Source organism: Dermochelys coriacea, chromosome 1 (assembly GCF_009764565.3).
Source record: "Dermochelys coriacea isolate rDerCor1 chromosome 1, rDerCor1.pri.v4, whole genome shotgun sequence".
NCBI classification, from domain to species: domain Eukaryota; kingdom Metazoa; phylum Chordata; order Testudines; family Dermochelyidae; genus Dermochelys; species Dermochelys coriacea.
This window is the reverse complement of record NC_050068.2, coordinates 276,608,097-276,622,170: the sequence shown is the minus strand read 5'-3', so window position 1 is coordinate 276,622,170 and position 14,074 is coordinate 276,608,097. Positions and strand designations below refer to the sequence as shown.

Here is a 14,074-nt window from a genome sequence, read left to right as displayed (position 1 = left end):
TCTTCACCCATCCATTCTGACAATAAGCTCATAATCTCTTGCTGAGTTACTAAAATCCTCAAATCTTAAGGCTCTCTAGGCTTCTATGTTTGTTTTTGTTGACTGATTTCTGTAGCAAATGAGCTCAGTTTAGAGTAGAAACTTAAACTGCCAGGTCTACAAACTTGACCGGAGATGTGAGAGTCAAGCTTGGGTCTTATTCTGCATTAATGTTTTGCAGAATCTCCTTTCAAATATGCCTATGTACCACAAGTAGCTTCATTGTGATTACCCAAGAGAGACTGAGTAGAATTCAGTATTATCAGGAGTAAGACACTGCAGCTATGCCTACTCAGTACTCCTGACACCCTAACGAGTCATCTGGGCTGCCTGACAGACCATCCTGCCTGACTGGATGAGGCAGCCAGTAGGCCAGTTTTGAAGATCAACAAGAGCTGTAGCTTGGTGACTGCTCAATGCACATGCCCACAGACTTTCTGCCTCCTTGTGCTTGTCTCTCACCAACCCCTGCTCCTGCTCTGCTCCTCTACAGCTTCAGCCCAGGTCCTGCCTTGAATCCAGCCTTGTTCCCATCCTGTCCCTGCCTTGCTCCTCCCTCAGAACCTGCCCTGCTCCTGCTTTCCCTTACTTCTGGTAATCCAGTTCCAACACTCAGCTCTGATTCCTGACTGCAACACTGCCTCAACCCTTGGCCCTGGCATTTGGACACTGACTCTGATTCTGACCTTTGATCCTGGTTCTGGTCCTATCTCAACCCTTGGTTCTGGAAATTGGAATCTAGCCACTAGGCATGACTGCCTTCGACCCAGTCTCCTGACAAATATGCAGAAGAAATAATATACTCCAGTACACACTTAGTTGTGTTTACTTTGTACTACTAACAGAGGGGGAGGAGATTTTTGAATAAGAAGGCTATCATCTTTATACAGCTGCTTTTTGGAGCAGAACTTCTAGTGTCGGTGAGACTACTTCTGATGGTTGCAGGACTGGACTCAGGATGAATGAAGGGATGCTCATTTGAATATTAAAAGTGTTTTTCTGCTAGTTAATTGAAGCTGAGTACAAATTAAAGAGGGCATGAAGAGTACTCATTTGTAAACTAATACCCATTTCCAAATGAGATGTTTGGTAGTCTCATTTAATGTTAAGAAAAATACGCAAATTTGACTCCCTCTAAAATTGTTCTTTTTGTCAAGATTGAAGAGATTTTTAGCTTTAAAACCTCTTCCCACAGCAGATAAACTACAAGGCTAACAATAAGTATATACTTTTAAAGTCTGATGGATGTCCTGAGATACCATTCCAAAGCTTAGAAGCAAGTTCTGTGTGGAAAATCTAGGAAGCTCCCAATTCTAGCTCTGCTGGATCATAGACCTATCAAACCTTGAATTGGTCACTGTTTCTGAGTCTAAACATTGTCCATCTTGCATCTCAGATTGGTGGCTTTTAAGGTGTGGAGTGCAAAGACAGAATCCACATTTGGAGTGGCACTTTGATTTTTTTTTATTTTTAAATGGGGGGTGGTTTGAAGCTGTTCACTGATTAGGAGTGTTAGAATAAGTTCCACAGTGGGTTGATTAGTGGACAGAGGGCGAATGAGACCGTCATAGGTGCATGGCAAATTTATCTGGCAAATGTGTTTTGACTTTATCACACTGATATTTCCTTAACATGCAACTGATGTGAAGGGGGTTAAAGGAAAACCTAAAAAACTTTGTTCTTGAAATTAAACGATAAATGGGAAAGGACAGCGATGCTACATCAGGTATAAACGAAGAGGGAATAGAATCTGATCTAGATTTTTAAAGAAATTAAACCCCAAATATGGCTAATTCCATCCTATCAAGCTTAAGGAAGTTATAGAAACAAGAAGTCTAACTTGGAAGTGTTCTTACGATTTAAAACTTGCCTATAAACTCTGAAAAACCTTGTTTCAGGAATTTTTGAGTAAGTATGGAGGAAGGATGATGATTCAACATCATATAGTATATATAGATAAGAGCTGTTTTAAAATGAGTATAGTATTTGACCATCATCCAAGGTTACCTGTTCAAAATAGGTAAAATATGAACCTGTCATCTCCTCTTCAGAAAGAATCTGGCAGCACCCATTGTTCACCAATGTAAAATTATGCAAAGACTTGTAAAGCATGCTAGCCAATAAAGAATTACTGTAATCATGTCTTAAGGTATTCAAAACTGGGAGTTCTGATGAAGGCAGAAATGAATGCAACCTAATAATATTCCATAAATTGGAGAAAGATGTTCTAGCCACATAAATTAGAGGCTTTTGGAAAAGGTGGTAGGATTAGAATGAACCGCAAGGTTCTTTGCTGCTGAAGTAGGAGCAATCTGAGTGGCTGAGTCTTCAGTAAGAGAAGCCAGATTCTTAGAGGTACTTACTTATTCTCATTGGGATGTGTATTTCTATCACTTGTTTAAAAGTGTTAAAAGAAAATATGGTAGAAAAAGTCAATGAAGTGTAAGAAAAAAGTTAGACTGGCTGAGTTTTAAATTAGGAAAAAATAAGATACCCTTCAGGATCTGATTCTGCGACCCTTGCAAGTTGTTCTATTAGGCTATAAATCAGTTGGACTATTTGAGTGAATGTTTGCACATTTTGACACATTGATTTCAGTGGGACTCTTCACCAGATAAGTACAACTCAACATGAGAGAGGGTGACAGAATCAGGCACGCAAACGAGGATTTAAAATAATAATTGTTCAAAAAAAGCTAACAAGCTTCTCTGTGCCCTTTATATTAATATTTGAAAACTACTTTTAGCTCCGTAGTTTTCTGCTTTAGTGGCTCTTATTTGCTTATTTTAGCAAAGTTGTTGGGAGAGAATTTGAGAAGAGGATAGAAACAGCTAAGTGAAAATAACTATTAATTATGGATTTATGTGTGTCTTTTTGTTCTGTTTCTACAGCACCTAGTACAATGGGGGTCTTGGTCCATGATCATGGTCCTAGATGCAATGATAATACAAACAGTAAATAATAATAGAAATCAATCCAATGCAGCACTTCGGAATTTTGACTGTGATTACATTGCAGGTGGCAATCCTGATATACAACGTGAACACATTTGAATCAATCTGCAAGACAATTTAAAAGAGACTTTGTAGAAATTATCTAAACTAAACTAAACTGTTTTTATCAGTGCATTATTTGACTTTACTCATTCATACAGGCTGCCTTAGAGAGAGAATGGCTAGCTTTGGATTCCACCCGCTTCCCTTCAAAAACACTGCTGCTCACAAACCAGCTGCACTGGCCAAAGGTAACATGTCATGGAAACTTCTTAGTCTTCAGTGTTTGTTCATTCCTTGAGGATATGCTACACTGGGGTGATTAATACTTCAATTTATTGACTTGAAAAACACAATTACTTTTAGAAGCCTCTGACTTCCTCCTCATCCCCAGATGTAATTTTTCATGTAGCTTTTCTTTCATTTGCTTAAATTTTTCTTTATTTTGGATTTCTTTCAACACTTTACTTCACAGTAGCTCAAAAAAAAAGAAAAAAAGATGATGTGCTTCATCTGCACATTTGGCAATGGATTAAAAATTGCTCGTTGACACAGTACTTTAAAATACTAAAGTCTGCATTATATAGCAACAGCTGAGGACTTTCAGAACAGCTAAAGGTCATTGAACTGTAATGTCTGTTAGTTATTTGATAAACTTTGAAGTTTTAGCTTTCTGGGGTGTTTTTGTTTTTGTTTTAGGTTTTTTCCATTTTTCTTCTGCTATATGCAAAGTATTCTTTAAAATATTTTTGCCTGGATTCAAATAATGGATATTCGTAAATGTACAGTGAGTTAAACTTTTTTTTTTTTTTTTTGCTTTTGAGCTATAATTAAACACACCATCTTTTTTGCAATATTCCATAGAGCATTCAGTTAATTGAAGATAAGGTCTATGATGGACCTATCATGTTTTGACTATACCTCTGAAATACAAACAAAGGGCATGACTCTGCAAACACACTCATGTTTAACTACATATGTGAGTAGCCTCATTAAAATCAACATGGCTACTCCTATGCATAAAGTCAAGCCCATGAGTAAGCGTTTGTAGGATCAGGGCCAAAGTTACGATACTATTCACTGACTTTTTTTTTTTAATATATATTCCCTTACTTACAAGTATGCTAGGCCTCTAAGTTCCGATCATAATTCATTTAATTTACCATGGCCTCCACATGAAGCCTGGCAGTGTGATGAGAGACCACATTCATTGTCATCAGAAAACACCCAACTTAGTACCAGGTAAGCCAAAATGATTTGCTTTTTTTATTACTACTTGTACCTGCTCTGGCAGGGACCAGAATAGACATAGGAAGAGTAATTAGTACTCCTCTTTGTGGTGCTTTTTGCAACTGTTTGATTGGTAACTCAGATAATTACTGATTTGTGAGTAAATGCACTTATTAAAATTGAATAAAACAAATACAGTCTATTAGGTCTGCAGTAGTGTAATGTGCATTTAATTAAAATATCAGTTATAAGAATAAAAGGCTATAAGTATGTAAATAATAAAATGTTAACGAAAAAAATATTATATGTAGGCCTTAACATACAGATATCTAACAGATAAGAATTTAAAAGTATTTCTCACAAGGCTATATTCCTTTGCAGAAAAGGACTGAAATACAATTCATTGTAACTGAAATGTAAACATTCAAAATTGATGGCAAACTTGTATTACTCTCAAAGATAAAGCCTTCCTGAAGTATTAAAATAGAAGTTTTTATTTCTGAGTTTCAGAAGGCATAAATAGTTCGCAGAATAATAAAGGCTGCAAAGCCATCACACCATACTTTTACTACTGACCCAGGTTTCAGTATTGCTCTGCTATTCTTTTGTCAGGTCAGGTCAGAGAGCTATGTCACATCTCTCTGACTTGCAACCCAAAAAGAAATTGTTTTTCAAATCGGAAAAAGAAGAGAAAATTTCAGAAGAATGGTATGTCCAAATCTATCCTATTTTTGTTTTGTTTTGTTTTTAATGTGAATTCTACACATCAGGAGCTGTAGATGTAGAGGCTTTTAATAGGTACCCTGGTTAAGTAGGTATTTATTTCTAAATGTCAAAAATATTGTTTTAAACTTTTAACCAGCATGTGAGATACCAAGTCAATTAACTACAGTTTCTTAACTGTTTAAGACGAGCATTGCAAGCATCTGTGTAGTTCAGTATGTCGAGTATCATACATGAGATGTCCTGTGCTCTTGCTGTATTCTATGTGAAAGGTGTGGGGGAGGGGGAGAGAGAGAGAACACTGTGCAGTTGATATGTGAAAATGTGTATATATTGATAGTAAAATATCACCTTCCCTTAGGGGTTTTAAAGATATTGCCACTGCACAGCTAATGCTGAAGCGGGCCCATAAAATGAAATCCAAGAAATCTAGTCATAAAAATCTAGGTAAGTCAACAGTTCTATTACAATATATGTTACATAAGAATATATATATATATATATATATATATATATATATATATATATATATATATATATATATAATGTAGGAAACAGCAGGTCTCTACTTCTTCATCTGAAAGCAGATTGTCACTTTGAGAAATTTTGCTTGTATTTTCTTAGATTGCTTCACATGTTAATATGAGGGGGGGAGTAATGTGCTTCAGAAATGAACATATTAAATCACCATAAAAGGAAGTTTATTTTGTTTATATGTTTAATATATTAATATTTGAAAAAGTACTCTGGTGAATATTGAGAGGAATATTTGACAAGTGTATGACATGGGAACTGTGTTTCATTGTGTTCTGTGTATTCCCTTTTCTAGATATAAAGCTTATATTTCTGTATTTTTGTGCTGCTTAGATTTTTTTTTTTCCTTCAGAAGAATATCTCAAGTTATAATAGCCTTGCTCAGTTCTCCTGCTGTTGATTATATTAGGTGCTATTTATATACATTTGTGAAGGTTTCACAGTTTTTGGTGTCTCTAGAATTGATCATAATTTGGCATTCAAGCTTCAGAGATGATTCTGTGAATCTTGGAAGATACTTTCCTCTCTCTTCTGACTGATGCTAAAATTATTCCTTCCCTGCATGGTCACCTCTTGTGTCCATCATAAGGATAAAATATCTTAGTTAATTATTGATTGACACCTTTAAGTTCATTAGTCATGGTAAGCTGTCTTGAGAAATCCTTCCATTAATAATGTTTAAATCTTTGGTGATATGTTTGGAGCTCTCACTACTGGCTATAATGCATTTTCCATTACTACATAACATGAGAAATCCCTGTTTTGTGTCAAGTGGTGGTTGGGTTTTTTTAAATTCAAGAGTATTTGCACTCAAGAGGGGAAACACAACTTACAGATAAAAAGGTAAAGTTAAGAAAAATGTGCAAGTCCCACCACTTCCCCCAGCGAAGTACCAGCACCTAAGACTATTTATGACACATAGATCTCTAGATTTCAACAAAAGGTACTATATAATTAACCTTTTCATTATGGGTGAGGAAAAGACAATGGGCAGGAGGCTAAAACATTGTTGTTTAATCCTTTATAGTTTCCCACCCTGCCCCACCACACTGTCCAGCCACAAAACCATAAATATCTGGTGGCCAGCTGAATGTTTGACATATGTATAACTTGGTGGCCCATGTATCGTTTTTAATGAATAAAGTCTATTAGGTTATATCATCTTTTCTCCATATGTTGTCTGGTTTATATTAGTAGTGATTAATTCAGTCATAAATGGTTTGAGAGTATCAAATTCAATTATCCTATTTTTTGTTGTTGTTCTAGTGGATTTTTTGGATGTTTTTGTATTCATTTTGTTCAGATGATTGGAGGAGTTTTGTTTTGTTTGTTTATAGAAAGTGCTGCACTGAAAAAGTCTTCTAAGCACATGACCAGTGTTTAAAAAGTTTAAAAAAATTTATAATTTGAGTTGTTAGATCTGTATAGACCTGACCTGTTGTTTAGTTGCAAGATATCTCCTTCCATGACTACCCAGTAAGGAATCCCCTTTCCACATATTCCATCCAGGCAAAGGAGAGCGCTGATTTTCAGAGTGAGTGCCCCATCACAGAAAATGCCCCACCTTCAGTCCCTTTTCAGTATTGGGGCTGTTAGGTCAAGTACCTCCCTTCATCTGAATTGCTCGGGTACAGCATGGTGAAAGAGGCAGACTCTAAAGTAGTCAGATCTAAATAGAGCTTAACTTAAAACCAACATTTTCAGTTACACCCTGATCTGAATTGGATACTAGTGCAGATACTGAAATCATAGAAATCATAGAATATCAGAGTTGGAAGGGACCTCAGGAGATCTAGTCCAACCCCCTGCTCAAAGCAGGCACAATCCCCAATTTTTTTTGCCCCAGATCTCTAAATGGCCCCCTCAAGGATTGAACTCACAACCCTGGGTTTAGCAGGCCAATGCTCAAACCACCGAGCTATCCCTGACTCTCTGAAGCACAGCTGTCAATCCCTCCTTGCCAGAAGCAGCATTAAGTGCATAAACAAGCAACTACATTCAGAACTTTCTGGTCTGGCTTCTGTAATCTGCCAAAGTTCCTTCGTGCCGCTTATGTGAAGTGGCCTTATACTGGTCAGAAAATCCCAGTAGAAAATTTTCCCTGTGTAGGGGGAATCTCCACAAGCATAGCTGTCTCCTACATCCCTCTCAGCATACGGAATGGGGGTGGGTGTGTGGGTGGGGGAAGAGAAACAGAAAGGGAATATCAGGGATGGTCTTAGGACATGGTGAAACCGAGACCAGAAGCTTAAGTAAGAGCTGGAGGAGTCCCGTTCTAACTTGTTCTGAGACTAGGCAGCCCTGAATCAGGGAGCTGCAACAAGCTGTGTATGGCTGCCACTCTCCCCTACTCGGCGATGAGTGGTCTTAAGATGCAGCCACATGTAGAACAAATTGCGGTAACTCGTCTTGAGGTAAAAAAACATATTTGGCAATGTCAACATCCTTTTTAAGAATGAGACAGGTCACAATCACTTAGCCAGACATTTAAAAAACAAAACAAAAAAAACACCTTTGGCCTCTTCTGTCAGTTTAACCTCTTCTGTCAGTTTAACCTCTCTTAACAAAAGGCAGGTAACAACCTCTCTAAACAATAAGCAATTGTCAGCCCCATCATTTCCTCTCGTTTCCCTAAGAACCAGCATCACATCCTTTCTGTCTTCTCTGAATTGATCCTCAGCCACTATACAGTCATCCACACCTCAATATTACCCTTACCCTGATTATATCTTGGGTTTTTTTTATGTTTGATCTTTTCTTAAACTCCAGATTGTATGTTATGTTATTTGGCACTATTCCTTCCTAACATAAAAACAATGAGGAGTCCTTGTGGTACTTTAGAGACTAACGAATTTATCTGGGCATAGCTTCAACTAATTTCATTCAAAAACTTAGTATTATTTTAATATGAATATTAACTTAGTGATATAGACATTCCCACCAATCTGAGGATAAAGTACAAAGTATGCACACAACGTTAATTATATTCTATAAAGAAGCAGGTTTCCAGAACCTCTAATATATCTCCATTCATTGCTCTATACATTATTTACAAACAAAAATACAATAAAAATTAAGTTGTCAGCTGAACCGTAGAATGAGCAACCTCCAGTAGCTCGAAATACAAGGAAGTTACAGAATATTAACAAATAGGCATCCTTTTGTGCTCAAGTCTCAATGTCAGCCTGCTAACAAAACATTTTTCATGAGAAATCTTGCTATGCTAAGGTAAGGATCTTGCTCAACTGAAGATGTTGCATTCACACAGTAGTTACTTATTAAATGCTGTTTCATAGGACCACTCATATGGTCTTGTCACTACAAATATCTTGTGATCTTGTCACCAGTCACTTGCAAATGTCACCAATTTCCTCTGCCTTAGGGCTTTATTAGCTGATATTCACATACCCACAAAATAGAAAGTTAGCATCTGCCCTGGGTTTTACATAACCCCTCTTTAAAATGCCTACTCATTTACCACAGTGGAACTTGGATGGGATTAGCATTGTAATGAACATCCTGGGTTCCTGATGCTCTCTGGTGAGGGGACTTGTTCCCTTCTTCTCTCCATATATCTGCTTCTTATGGAGCTGTGATGAGTAGTGTGGTAGGAGGGTTTCCCATCCTGTGAGACCAGGACTGGCTTATGCACTGGCCACTTGGGGTATGTGTACACTGCAGTGTAAACCCAGGCTCAGACTCAGGCTCAAACTCAAACCCTTCTTCTGTCTGCATAAATCTCTCAAACTCAGGCTTGGACCTAGGGTCCACTCCTAGGACCCTGTGGTGTTCAAGGGTCCAAGCCAGTGTCAAGCCATGATCTAGGGTTTGAGCCCTATTGCTTTGCATGGTAGTCACAGCCCCCTAACTTGGGTCCAGTGAGTCCGAAAGTAGTATGCCCCAATCCCATGGGTCAACCACCTTTCTCCTCTGTATCCCAAGAATCTCCAGTTGACTCAGTTGAAAAAAGAAGCCACCCCCCTCCGGCATACAACAGCAGCTCAGTGAATCTGTGTTAACTCTTCTATTGTCTTGGAAACAGCTTGGCATTCTGCCTCTCTTTCTCCCTAGCCCCTCCTCACATGGCTCAAAATGACAACCAGGAAGTGAAAATAGTAATGAACACCTTTAAAGAGGATTTTTACTGGAAAGACACAGATTTTTTGCTCAGCCCATTCCTGTTTCATAAAAATAATATTACATTGCCGTGCATTTGCCACACTGTAATCACTCAGTGGTCTATGGAGCTGCCTATAAAAATGAACTATGTGTTTAGGGAGATGTGATCCATTTTCAAAACTAGTTCATTTCAGTTAAAGGTAGTCCATGCAGACCATAGGTGACACAATCATTTATCCAAGTATGACTGGGGTTTGAAGTTTTGTCCAGAAATGTGCTGGGGGAAGGAAGGAGGAATGCAGCCATAACAGAGTAAGCCATGAGTGAGCTAATTCAGCATTTTGTTCATTCACTCATGGATTCTGACCCAGTTCTGATTGCTAATAGCTGCAAAATTTTCCTGAAGCAGGAATTCCAGATAGTTAGTCACATTGTGTGGAAGCATATATTTTCCAGTGTCACTTGGGTAGCTCACCAGCCCACTCCATTCATAGATGTGATGTTCAATCATGATATGTTTGAATATTTCTGATGCATACACTGCAAATTTACAGTCAGCAGCTTGGAATAACATCTTCCTTTGCCAATGGGGCACCATGAGAACAGTAATGTCCTCCCAAAATATGAAAGGCCTGAAATTATTATAAAAAATAAAAAAGCTTTTTGTAGAAAGGCCATTGACATTCCCCCTCCTTCTCGCCAATCCAAGTAATTGTGCAAGTTTTGTAAAACAAAAACAGCTTTGCATTTTTATTTACCATTGTGTCTGCACTGCTTTAACTATGGTTACCCAGACTGTGTCCAGGGAGATTCTGGGGACTGAAACATCCATTTCACAGTATATTGCAGTTAAGTTTTGAAATGTAACATTTTATGTCCTTGAAATTCCACAAGAATTAATTCTGGGCTCCTCCACTGAGATATTTGAGACACTCTATATTGTGTCCTATTGCAGTCCCCACTACTAGCTACTGTATCTCCATAGCTCGATACCAGTACCTTCATGGACCATTCCAAGAGGAAGCATTTCTGTGATGAACTAATGGTTGAAGTTCTTGATAGGGCCAACAAGCAAGTTCAGTACCAGAAACACAGGGACTTAAGACTGGAGAAAAGGCATTCTGAGAGGCAAGAGGAAAGGCTGAGAACAGGGTATCAGCGCAGGAGCGAGAACAGTGACTAAGGGAGGAGGACAGGGCTCAACAGAAAGAATTGTTTGAGCTGTTCATCTTAATCATGGCTGCAAGATTACTGGCTCCTGGTGCCTTTCCCACACTGTGGCTTGATTCCCTTGTGACATACCCTGAGTCCAAAAACAGCTGCAAAAACTCCATGTCTGGGTGGCCCATGCAGTCTGGCCCCATGAGCAGTTGGGCAGGGCAAACTAAACCCCATGTGGCCCTCCATCTTGATCCCCCTCTCCTCTGAAGACCTCCATCTACCTCCTGCGGCACCAACTGCATGGGAAATGAGAAAAGAAAGGAAAGGAGAATAGGGAAGACTGGGGACTTACAGCGATAGGATGTTTCTGTCATGTTTGCACTTGTTTTTCTATTTTGGGGGTGTTCTTTTGTAAGTGGTGTTTTGGTGTTGTAATGGCAGCTGGCCTTCCTGGCTGTGTGTGACTGGTGCACTGTTTTAACGCGTTTATAAATAAAGTCTTTTATGTCACCAAGAAAGTTTATTGCTATCACTGCATCTCATAATACAACCAAGATTTGAATTAATAAAGCTAAACATAAGGTCAGGAACAATTAAAAATTAGTAAGCAAACACTATTCCTATAGAGTTAGGTACACCAATCCACGTGTCAATCACGTCCTTATATGAACCCATACTATGACTCACTTCCCACCCACTTCATAAGACATCATGACATTCATAATAACTACATTGCATGGCAATCTAGCCCTGTTTCCCCGGGCCCACCTGCATACACAAGCACATTCATAGAGATACTATTCCACCTCTTCCACTGGGCCATGCAAGTCCATAATGTGGGAGCACAAATCATCCCTGACTTCTGTTGCTCGGGTGCATCCAGCTCCAGCAGTGGTAGGTGCACTTTATAACTGACTGTAGTGATTCAGTGGCCCTGTGACAGAGTGAAGGGAGTGAATAGATGAGCCTGCACTCTGATCACTTACAGGCTAATTAGTGCCCCAGGAGAAGCTGATTGTGATCAATGAACTCACTTGGCTCATCAGCCCTGGGTTGATAAGAGGCACAGGAAGGAAGTGCAAAGAGGAGAACAGAGGGACAGGGCTAGCTGGGGCTTGTCACAGAGAGGGCTCAGACAAAGGAGACCTCTTCTCCCCTCAGGTCAGGACCTGAGAGGACCTAAAGCTGTAGGTGGAAGCATGGGGTACTGTGGTGATATTGGTGAAGGGGATGTGCACTGAGAGCACATCTAGAGGACTGTGCAGTTTTTGCAGATTAACATGAGCCAGTTATGGGGTTTATCTTCCCCAACGGCTTAGTATATGGGGGGACTTTGTGTATATGCATTCTATTTGTGTATTTGTTGAAACTTTGTGGAGCAGATTCCAGTGCAGGAGTTCTAAGAAAATGTGAGGTTTTTTACCAATTTTAACCTTGAGCACAGGGTTAGAAAAAATTTAAGACAAGACCTGCAGGGCATGGGGTCTTCTACAGCGTCATGTTGTGTCTGGGCCCAAGAAGCTTTGCACAAAGAAAGATGGGTCTGAAGGATGCTAGTAAGTCCCCTGAGTCCTGTGCCTTGTATCATTAGGGAGAGCTAAAGGTAGTTGGGTTGGTGCAGACAATGAGTATCATATTGCACTGGACCAGTACCACGGCATAGATTATGCTCCAATTTATAACGGTTATGGATGCAGGTATAAACAGTTAAAATCGTGGCCTGTATTTTAACCATAACATATGTATGCCATGTTTTTTATCTCCACTGTATCCACATCAACTACTTTTCTTGACTGTCAAATAATATGAGAAATGGAAGCAAGATACTAGAAATTTTTGCAGCCAAGTATAAGCGGCAAAATATCAAAAATATTCCCATTTATTAAGAATGCATGAAATTCTACAGAACTCTAATTAAAAACCTAAAAGCAATAGACGGTAATGCACTTCATTGTGCCTGGGTACTAAACATCTATGATTCATAAGATCACAGAGCCCTTAAAGATATCTTGGCACAAGAGAACAGAGTTTCTGGCTTAACTTTGGGATTTAAGGGCCTATTATCAAATCCACAAAATCAAGGAAATTCAAAGACTTTATTAAAGTTAATTTCTTTTTTCTTTTAACAAAATTTTTTAAAATGACCAGAGGTCTGGAGTAACTGTTTTCAGCTGCTATCTTCTGCCAGGCTGTACTGTTACTTGTTTAACCATTTCCTTTCTGGAGGCAAAGTTTGTTAGGGATTGACAAAATGAAGTGATACTTCTGGTGCCACCCACTCAGGAAACAGAAGAAGAGACAAAGGAGAAGTTAAAGATGAGACTTGACTACTCAGATAAAACTGAAACAGCTGATTGATTTGCCATAGGACAAGAAGTATTGTTCTGTCAGTCTGTTTTCTTCTTAGTCTTTTGAAAGATACTGAATTAAATACATTCAGATTTAAAAGATTCTCAGAGAATACAAAACAACTCTAATGAACTGAACATCATTCACCATCTTTACTTCCCATGTGAATTAAAATACCCTTATTCCTGAATTTTCCTTAATGGATGCAAGAAATTCTCCTGTAAAAAATAAAATGCTTCTATTTTGTTTGTTTGTTTGTTTGTTTGTTTTATTCTTTATATTGCAGTAGTCCCTAGGAGCCCCAGTTATGGACCAGTAAAACACTGTGATAGGCACAATACAAACACAGAACAAAAGGATAGTCCCTCTCCCATTGAATTTACTCTGAATAATCCTCCTTGACATGATGCAATGTTCGCAATTTTGAAATATCAACTCTTTAAAACTGGCACAACTAATACCTATTTTTTTTTCATTTTCTCAGTTTTTCCCCACACCCAAAATCAGTGTCAAACCAATTAAAGTTTTGAGGGTTTTTGTAGTTTCACGCATTGCCAAGATGTCATGTAACAAATGCCAGCTCAGGCAGTAACATGAATTTCCATAGTATTTCTATCAAATTTATAATGTTTGTCCAAATTATCTTTTATATCTTGAGTCTGCCAAAATGTGTGCATTAAATTACCTCCCAGGTTTCCAGATATTCAGTACAAATCATTAACAAATAAACCAAATTTAAACAAGTATGCCGGAGTCTAGTAAGATCTCAGTGTAATTCTGAACTGTTTGACTCTTTTGCAGTTCCTGTGTGTGAAATCTAAAACGTTTGTTGATTGTCTATAATAAAAACATAAATCTAATCCATTTCTCTGATACTGAAAAATACTAGTATAATAAAATAACTGAAGTAATATTACCTTATTTGA

At 38.3% G+C, this 14,074-nt stretch overlaps 1 protein-coding gene across 4 annotated transcripts in view; it reads left to right on the top strand.

The window, feature by feature from the left end:
• The window catches only part of LRRIQ1 (leucine rich repeats and IQ motif containing 1), a 170,107-nt gene that overhangs the window by 83,489 nt on the left and 72,544 nt on the right, over nt 1-14,074 (top strand). For 3 of the 4 annotated variants that reach the window (XM_043492630.1, XM_043492650.1, XM_043492648.1), the window contains 4 exons: nt 3,194-3,283; nt 4,153-4,274; nt 4,875-4,970; nt 5,347-5,432. In XM_043492630.1, the coding sequence (XP_043348565.1) occupies nt 3,194-3,283; nt 4,153-4,274; nt 4,875-4,970; nt 5,347-5,432 (394 nt within the window). The remainder of the gene's footprint in view (nt 1-3,193; nt 3,284-4,152; nt 4,275-4,874; nt 4,971-5,346; nt 5,433-14,074) is intronic. The other variant, XM_043492639.1, reaches the window with a different exon arrangement.